This window comes from Pteropus medius, unplaced genomic scaffold (genome assembly GCF_902729225.1).
Source record: "Pteropus medius unplaced genomic scaffold, Ma_sr-lr_union100, whole genome shotgun sequence".
NCBI lineage: Eukaryota > Metazoa > Chordata > Mammalia > Chiroptera > Pteropodidae > Pteropus > Pteropus medius.
Window position 1 is genome coordinate 8,606,599 of NW_024349798.1, and position 10,004 is coordinate 8,616,602.

Below are 10,004 nucleotides of genomic sequence, written 5' to 3' on the forward strand. Positions count from 1 at the left end.
ACATGGGCCATCCTGATGGAGCTTGGGTTCTGGCAATAGCGACATGTCTTCACTTCTGTGATCCCGGCCACTCGATCGCTAGTACAGCAGGCCCTTCGAGAACATTATTTCGTTCAATGTTGTTTTGTTTTAACATCGATGAGATGCCATGGGAACTTAACTGGTTTTGTTATGTGTCATTTTCCTTAAAGTCACGGAAGCTACGGAGGATGTAAGTCATGACTTCCTGTATACCAGGAAAGGTTCATGGTGGTCTCCTCCAGAAGGAGATTAAAAAATAAATAATGGTCTGAAAGGAGGAAGAAAGGGAGAGGGAAGAGTGGGGAGCCAGGATAAGAAGGAAGAAAGGATGACCAATAAGAAGGGAAAGTGGAAGAAAATGCCTATTAATCATGATGATTAACTAACTAGAGACAGGGAGACCCTTGCCAGTTCTAGACTGGCCACAGAAAAGAGATAGCTGAGCAAATCCACATACTTTCTCCATGAAGCGCCTGGTCTAAAGCATGAACTATGGAATCATCATTATACCTGAGGGTACTTGGCCTCCCAGAAAGGCTACACATTAACCCAGGAGTTGGCGTGTAGTCCTTCCCGTGTTCTTTTATCAGAATAAGAACCCCTCTAATCTGCCCCGTGTAGAGGACCCTAAAGAGCCTTAAGACCTATAAATACATCATCCTGCACTGGGAGGGACCTTTCTCTCTGCAGCAGAGGGGCTGCAAAATGGAATCCTGGCTCTGCACTTTGAGCAGCTTGTGTTCCCCTTGCTCTCCTGCCGAACTTCTGTTTCACGTTACATCTCAACATCTAAATCCTCCAAGAATTATTGTAAAACCTGCTTGTCGCCGAGAGGGATCTTGTCTCGCTCACTCTGCGCTGTAGCCAGCGATAATGAATGGGTCAGCATAATTACCAGGTTTGCTCACACAGGCAGCCAGCTGCTCTGCCAGATTGCGAATTTTTCATTTTCTTTATTTCCAAATCCAGGGCGTTCCTATGAAAACTTAATATTTGAACTGTGGCAAGAAGGAGTTGGTGTCAAAGCCACACTCCCTCCTTGTCTCCCCAGTCCTGAAGCAAACATCTCCTATCTCATTACTTCTGGGCTTTTTAGGATATTAGGATTTACCCGCTTTCCCCATTAAGATTGACACCTCTCTGCAATTTCAAGCACAATTACTGGAAATAGGAGCCAGGAAATGCGGGGTGCTAGAGGCTGGCAAGCCAAGAGTCAAGTACAGCTGCATGATTTGTCTCGAACGGTAATTTTTTAAGAAGGTTACACACAGCCTATGGTCTTCTCAGACACAAATAGAAAGATAAAAATCATCCTGGCTTGATTCAGCGATCCTAGCATTTCGCCCGCATCACTTCGGGGTTGAGGGATCTATTCCCACCCCTGCAGTTCCCCGAGGTGGTATGGAGTTGGGAGTGATTTCCAGGGGAAGTACCACTCGCTTCCGCTCCCTGCCCTCTGCCTCCCGCCATGCAGTTAAAAACAGACCCTCCAAGGACTGGGAGGAATGGGAAGAGATGGGGTGGACTGTTTCTTCTCCCGAATGTGATGATAAGATCAGGGAAAGCCCCTCGAGGCAGTTTGGCTATTGAGTACGTAAAATTATAACGCCCTGGGAGAGGTTACGTGTTCCACAAAATGAGAGTTCCTGGGAGGGCGAAGTTTGGGTGTTTGGGGTGAACTGAATTAAAGAGCTTCCTTCTCTGTAAGGCCTTTCTGAGCCTTTAGGTTTACATGATGCCGGAAGGGACTAGGGAGTGCTGGGATGTCGTATAATGGTTGGTGGTTGTCCCTCCCAGCCTTGAATGCCATTACAAACACTGCGCACATTCCCAGGAGGGATGGAGCAGGGAGAGAGGGCTGTCTGGAAAGGAAACCCATCTCGCCCTGGTTCATCTCACCTGTCCCCCTCTCTCTGGAATTCCTCAAAGCTCCGGCTAGGTAAGCAGGATGAGAGAAGAAAATGGGGCCAGACGAGAAGGTTTGCTGGATAGTCTGTCCGTCCTGTGGCCTGACCACAGCCCACCGCTTCATTCGTTTGTTCTCCTATCGAAGTCATCCATCCATTCATCCCGGTGCCCCATGTTGAAAACCTACTGTAGATAAAATCGAGGGGGCTTCTGCTGTCGGGGAGGTAGGAGGAGACGCAAAGACGGGTAGAATATAGTGGGGAGGCCTCAAGGAGCTTGCAGTTTCATAGGAGAGAGAAAGCGTAACCAGTGACTGACTTTCCTCTTCTCAAAACCAGTGCCCGTGAGTGTGTGTGTCTGTGTGTCAGGGGGTGCTTCCCCAAACAAAGAGTTCCTGGAAAAGTGGAGTCTGAGTGCTGGGTTCACCCCATTAAAGCGATTCCCTCGCCGCAGGACTTTCTGAGCCTTCGATGTAGGCCTCCAGGGACAGTGGCTCCCCCATGCGTTCTAGGAACGCACCCCCTCTGTGTACTGCGGTTGGCCAGCACTGGCAGCTGAGCGGGGTGGGACAAGCATGCGCAGTGCGGTGGGAGGGCTCGGGTTCGCGGAAGCGCAAGGAGCCGGAAGGCAGAGGCGGTTTCCCAAAGGCCCCGCGGTTCAGGTTTGCACGCGGTGGGAAGAAGGACATCCCAGGCAGAAGCAACGGGGTTAATTATCAGGGGTTCCAGAGCATCAGGCTTAATTTCCCTCCTGACTCTCCACCGAGTTATCTCGCTCAGAGAATGTTCCCTCAGCTCTGCCCACGGCCGTCTTCTTAAGAGTGAGTCCCTAGACCTCTCTGTCATTAAGGTGGTCGTGTGTGTTTTAAAAGCTGCCTGAATGGTTAGGGGGCTGACGGGATGTGGGTAAGGATGTGTTTCTTGGAGCAGGAGGGGTTAGGTACACTCATGAGGCGTACACGTGTCTGTAGGTACGCTGTATCTCGATTTTAAAAGTTTTAACAAGCGGTATGTGCACGTAAAGGAAAATGTGGGAAATAATTGAAAACGAGATGTGGAAAAGCTGTAGCAGACGACTGACACATAGTTCAGCCACAAAGATGGGTGTGAACACACGGACATACGTGTGTATATGTATGTACAATTATGTACACGCGCATATAAATATGCGTGTGTACACACATGCACAGACACATAGACATGCATGTACACATACTCGTGCATGTTGTGTGCTCAGACACACATAAACATAGATTACACACGACGTGTGTGCATATGTATGTGGATACATGGATGGATAGACAGATGTCGAGGACACATTGCATATACATATTGCAATCCGCCTTTTTAAAAAAACTGCAGTTAGCTTTTTAAGAATTCTTTGTCACTGTCATTTACCGCATTCTCTTGGGCACAGGGACCACCCTCTTAAGCAGCTCATCCTCTCTGGAATCAGGCCTAGTCCCCTGCCCTGCTGCCACCTTTAGACCCCTGACTCCTGGTAATTGGGGGAGGGAAACGGAGGAGCAGGTGTCTAGCCTTGGGCTTCAGGAAGAAGGGGCGGCATGGGGCAGGGATTCCCCACCCCCCCCGCCCGGTGGCAGGCCTGCGTCTGAAAGCCTTTGCCTTTCTCTGTCCTCTCGCCCCGCAGTGCCCGGCTTCCCGTATCCAGCAGCCACCGCGGCGGCCGCCTACCGAGGGGCGCACCTGCGAGGCCGCGGCCGCACCGTGTACAACACCTTCCGGGCCGCGGCGCCCCCGCCGCCGATCCCGGCCTACGGCGGGTAAGTGGGGCGGCCTGCGGCGGGCCCGCCTGCGCCAGCCCCGTCCTGTCTGCGAGCGCATGCCGGGCTGACCGCCCCACCGCAACGTCCCAGCATGCAGCCCCGCGCGCCTGCCGCCGGCGGAGCACCTTGCAAAGAGTATTGAAAAATGAGTGTAATTTGTCCTGTCATGGTTGGTGCCTTTAAAGCATTCGACATGTCACATGTTGTTATGTAAATGCTCTTTGAGACTGAATGCTGGAGAACAGAGAAACGGTTACAGCCAAAGACGTATTTCTGACGATTGCAAACATCTGGCAATTAAGGAGGTTGGATCACATTTGCCCTCTCTATCCATCCGTCCACGGAGGGACGTGAGGGTTTCAAACGTGAACATCACCGGGGTGGTCTTGCTCCCCTCCCCAAAGATACCTTGTGCGTCCAGGTTTCCGACCCCTTGGCTGGGAAGAGAAAATTAGGTGTGGAGTTAGATGCAAACATTCAACGGTTCATGGAATCGGAATTCAGCCTCGTTTTAGCTGGATTTTCCAAAATGGCGTTTGCCTTCTTTTCTCTGTCTGTAGGGAAATGCAAATTAATGCGTTCCCCGTTGCCAGTTTGGTGTTTCTGTGCATGGACTTCGGTACTGCCCAGCGAATAGCAAGGAATGGTGGTGAATGCTCAAAAAATATATATATATAGTACTGGTACAGTGAGCTGCCATCCCGAGCTGCTATTCTTTTTGCCTTCCTGCAGTGGGATCCTCCTAGAACATTCCAGCACACTGGGAGTCAGGGAGAGAGAGCTGCCTCTAAGGCGGTGGTCCTCAAGGGACATTTGGAGTTTCTGGAGACATTTTTGGTGTCACAACAGGAGCAGGGAAGTACGATGGCATCTAATGGGTGGAGGCCAGGGACGCTGTTAGACATCCTCCAGGGCCCAGGACATCCCCTCCCCCAACACAGAGAGTTAGCAGCCCGAACGTCAATCGTGCTGCTCTGAGGAACATTCAGCTATGCCCCTGACGGCCTGGCAGGAGGCCTCCCTGGCTTGCCCCTGGTTTTCTTACCTCTAGAAAGAACATGGCTGTAATTCAGAACTGCGTGAAAAGCGTTAAACGCATTTTTTTTATAGCTCCGCTGCTTATAAATCTTTGAGAAAAACCCGATTTAGGCTAGATCACCTCTCGATTATACTGACGACAAGGGGAAACACTCTTTTTTTCATTATTTATTCATGTCTCATCAAATCCAAAGGAGAGCACTTGAAGTGTTTCAAAAACAAATACAGCGAGGCAAAGTTAAGACTATAAAAAAATGAAACGAGTTAGTTGGAATTGTTAGGGAGGGAAAATAAAAACAGAGAAATAAGACAAAGTCTGTCGTTTCTGGTGTTGACGTTAGAGTTAGATCAATTCCAAGCTTCTTAGTGGACAAAACATTGAAAAAAGAGAAAAAAAAATGTATTGAAAAGATGGCGGGTAATCACAAAGCAAGGATGAATTGGCCCTAAATTCTCCTCACCCTCCAAAATAATGTATCTGAATGTCCTAAGCGCAGGTACCTGACCATGTAATATGAGGAATCACTGAGAGTATAATCATTATCTTCAGCCACACAGTACTGAGCCCATTTCATAGATCCAGAAAGGCAGAAATAAAGACTTGTTCTTTCCAAGGTCACGTAACCAGTCATGAAGACAAAAAATAAAAAAAGTTACCCACTAGGTTCATGTAATTACTAAGGCAAGATTCATAAGCCATAAATGCAAAATTGCATGTTTATACCACATTAGTTTGTCTGAAAATCATTATCGTATCTTAGTAGCTGGTAATTGCAGCTTTCCAGTATATATACCCTTAGTATCTCAGCACTATATTGAACAGAAAAAAATAAAGTAAAATTATATGGCTTATCCTCACATGAACAATTTGTAAAAATCTCAGAATAACACACCTGCTATAAAATTGAAATTTGCTGACTTATAATGAACTTGCTCTTTGCTGGGAATAACCATGCATAACTAATTAATGCCACATTCACCAGGGAGAAACACAGGCATCTCCAAATGGTGAAACAATGTGTTCGTGACTGCTTCAGACATGATTTAATATTACTCTTCCAGCAACAGTCCTCATCATTTGGGTTATCAAGGTCGATTATGCCTCTTTGCTAACAATATTGACTGGGATTCTGAACCCACGTTTCGGACTAAGATAAAATTTTTAAGACAGAAGGAGTAGAAAGAGCAGAATGGTTAGGGGTGTGTGTGCGTCCATGTCTGCAAGTTCTGTAAGAGCAAAGTGCTGGTCGAAAAGGAGGCGATTCAGCCAGTTAGTTGCCTGGGTGTTTTGATGGAGTACAAACTGGCCGGAGTGCATTGGCACCAAACGAACAAGTGTGAACGCAGCATCCTCAAAGAAGGTTTCCCTTTTTCTCTGGCTCACTTGGCTTAGGCTGCAGGAGACCATAGGGAGGCGGCACGTCCTGGAAAGAAGAGCAGAGGTTGTCTGGAGCAGAGAGGGCCCTGATCTTGTGTTGTGTAGAAACAAGTAGCAGAGAGGTTGGGAACTCACTCCTGTTTCCAGGAAGTGACATTATCAGGATCCAGGTGGCCCAGGAGATGATAGCGTGTATTTCCTAGAGCTGTGTGTCTCCAAAGCCCTTGGGAGAAAGAGTTCTAGATCTGATTAGTCTTCACTCCAGTCTGATTCAGCTTAACATCCCTTTTCTCCGCTCCATGCACTAAGGACACGGAGGCAAATGGCACCTTTGGAGGGATTTCTTCCAGTCGGGGACAGAGGGTGCCATATAAGCTGACAATTTCAATAAATGTGATAGGCGATAAGGTGTTGTGTGACTACCAAGGAAGGACCCTTTGCCCAGCTCGAGTGTTTAGAAAAGTGAAGAAACATATGACACATTCATGTCCAATTATTTTCTAAATTGACACATTAAGATCTCATTCTGCAATCCCCCCTCACACTCAGTGATCCCCACCTTTTCTACGATGTCACCTGGCTAACTGTATCTATCCAGAAAGAATCTATTTTTTACCATCATCACCAGTAGGAGACATATCTAAACCTCTTTTCTTCATGAAATATCCAATAAGAATAGACTTTGTTATTAAAATTCCAAGCACAAATTTGTCATGCATGGTTTCTATATATATATATACTTTTTTTAACTGAGCGATTGAAAAAATCCCAGCACCATAACCATGGCTGTTTCTGTGGAGCCGTTGGAGGTGTCCAGTATAAAGATAGTCACCCAGCAGGATTCTCTGAGGATCATCCACTCTCTTTCACTGATTTGGTTTTTCTCTTTACCATCTATTTTCTGAAGCTCCTCCCAGCAAGTCAAGAGCATGGGTTATGGAGAGGCCCCATCTCTCATTCTCATATAGCTAAATAGAATCTTCTTGGGACATTAATACACAATTATTCCTTCAGGTGGTAGGGTTGCAGGGGCTCTGCTTGGACCATGGAGAGATCATAGAAATGAGTGCAAAACCCTAGACTGAGCCAACCAACATGGCCTGAATGAGAACGGGCGATGAGTTAGAAAGCTAGAGTCTACACAGTCTGCAGGATTGTTATAGCTCAATAGTGGCATTGACTTTGGGGCAGATGAGATTAGCCCCTGCTATGCCATCCCACACTAGCCTGGGCAGCTGACTGAACCTCTGTAGGCACAGTTATCTTGACAGGAGAGTGAAGGCAAGCCTGCCTGCATTGGCTTGATAGAGGATGAACTAGGGAGGTCCACGTCAGGTTACAGCTTATTAAGGTCCATCATTTGATGCCTATTTAGTGAATGGTAGCTGCTGTTGTTGAGGTGGACACAGCTATTGGTCCTACGTCTCTCTCTGAAAGCATCACGTGCCCCTTTGCTGGGAATGCCCACAAGCCACAGAGAGGGCTCTGGATAGAGCGCTTCAACAGATCGTGGAATGTATAGATCGTAAATGAAATATTAACTCTTGAATGGTCTCAAAGAGAGTTGAATAGACAAGGTTTTCCATTTTACTCCTTGCCTTTGATCCCGGAGTCAGTTTTGATAGAGAAGCCACAATGTCCAGTCTGTCTTCCTATGACTCGTAGTTGGAAGAAACTACGCCTTGGGTAATTGCCATCTATTGGATCATGCAGATTGATGATTTGTGGATGCAGATGATTGATTTGTGGATGACTTAATACAACGTCTGATGTTAGAAAGACAGCGGTTAAACTCTAGTCCCCTCCCAAAGGAATCTCATGAGATTGGCCTCAGCAAGTTCTTGTTCTTAATTAATTCGTTAATTAATTATGAAACAGCTACTTATCAAGTGCTTACTATGTACCATGCATATTGTATGCGGCTATAGTATGGTCGTCTAAAGGAGCATCATAGGAGATTTTTTAAATTATTAGTATTTCAGACTAAGCCCTCAGCATCTGCTGTAGGATTTCGGTCTTGGTTCTCTGCATATTCTTTGAGCAATATGTTCTGTACTTTCTCGGGTAATTAATTATGACACATCTATGCACGACTTCTCGGAGTTAGCTTGAGGAGTGTTTTGAGGAGACTCTGTGCTACTTTGGGTATAGGAAAGATACGGTAGTATCCAAGGAGCAAACTTCTTAAAGTTGCCTAGTGCAAGAATGAAATCCATATGCAGATCATTTAGGGAATGCTTTCGGTCCTGAAAAAGCCTCTGATAACCAGCCTCTAGGACTGTGTATGTGCCCCTTTCTGTCTATAAATCACCCATGCTCTTTGAGTTTTATTTCTAAATGTTTAATCTTCAGACCGTATTATCTGAACCTTCCCATTTAATATAAACACTGGGAACTAAAGTCACCATCACCCATTCTCAGAATACTTTCCAGAAATCTCTCTAGCTTTTTGTTTGTTTTGGATGTGAATTCTTATTCAGATTCTCAGCCAGTTTTAAAATGTAAATATTTAATATATATATATATTTAAAGCCCTTAATTGGGTGCATTAATAGACAAATATCATAAATCAGCATTTCTTAAATTTTTTGGGGGGGGTGGAGAGAGTGAGATGTCATAGATTCCTTTGTCTAATTAAAATATGTATTTTCCCTAGGAAAATGTTGGTGTACACAAACACATACAGACACACACACATCAGGAAGTTCATGGAACCACCTGACATCTATTCAAAAACAGCTGGATTCAAACATATTAAAGAATTTAATTTATTTCCACTTGGAAGAGGCAGACAAGTAGAACAGCTTTAAATAATCTTTCCCTCAAAAATATGTGTGTGGTTGGGGTATATTATATTACACAAATAGATCATATACTTTGGGCATCCTATTCGCTCTTTTTTTTTTTTTAAGTAAACTAATTTGCTATAGTGCAGTCATTCCCTGCTTGCATTCATCCAAATATTTAACTACAGTTATTACCTTTCTAAGAAAATGAGATGCGCATTTGCATTATGTTCTTGCAAAAGCATATTGCAGTCCCAAAGTGAGTGACAAGCAATGCAATTACCTTTGCATGGCTACATAGACCATCTTCGCATTAAAATTGGCTGCACCTGTTCACTGCATGAAAGCGACCCCTTTCTCTCGTGACTGGACCGTGGCTAATTTATCTATAGCTGCATACTGGAACTTGTCCCTGTCCCCTTTTCCTTACAAACCCGATATTGTAAGTGTGCCTGTTTCGCACAGCTTAAAAAAAAAAAAAGCATTTGGATATGTTCATGGAAACCAGCATGAGACTTTGTAAAAGATTTCCCATAACCAGAGCCCGTTTTGAATAGGATCTAGGAAGCTGACCTTCGGTATCATCTCAGACATAAACAGGCAGAAGGTGGCATTTCATAGAGCAGTGAGTCTACTATTTTTCAGACCAGCAGTAGCAGCATCACCTGTTACTTGTTAAAAATGCAAATTCTTAGACCTCCATTCAGATCTATCTGTTCAGAACCTGAGGGCTGGGCGTGGGGCCCAGCCATCTGCGTTTTAACAAGCCCTCGGAGCAGTTCAGATGCGTGCTGAGATTTGACCACTGCTGCCTGCCATAGCCATCTAAAGTCTGGGTTACGAAGCCAAGGCTACTTGGGCTAGAATGCCAGCTTTGTCACTACCTAGCCCTCTTTTCAATGTCTGTATACTTAAAGAGGTGACGATAGTATTATCCATCCCAAAGGGGTATCATGAGGATTAAGTGGGATAATGAGCACAAAACGCCTAAACTGGGGACTGACACAGAGTCATCGCTCTATCGATGTGAAGAATAGTAGTATTTGTACTTGTGCTATTACTTATAGCTTAGGGAAACACACGCACA

At 45.6% G+C, this 10,004-nt stretch overlaps 1 protein-coding gene across 1 annotated transcript in view; it reads left to right on the plus strand.

Moving 5' to 3' along the window:
- Nucleotides 1–10,004, plus strand: part of RBFOX1 (RNA binding fox-1 homolog 1) — a 342,312-nt gene that overhangs the window by 283,189 nt on the left and 49,119 nt on the right. Inside the window, exon 9 of the mRNA XM_039885290.1 lies at nt 3,580–3,712. Coding sequence (XP_039741224.1) covers nt 3,580–3,712 — 133 coding nt within the window. The remainder of the gene's footprint in view (nt 1–3,579; nt 3,713–10,004) is intronic.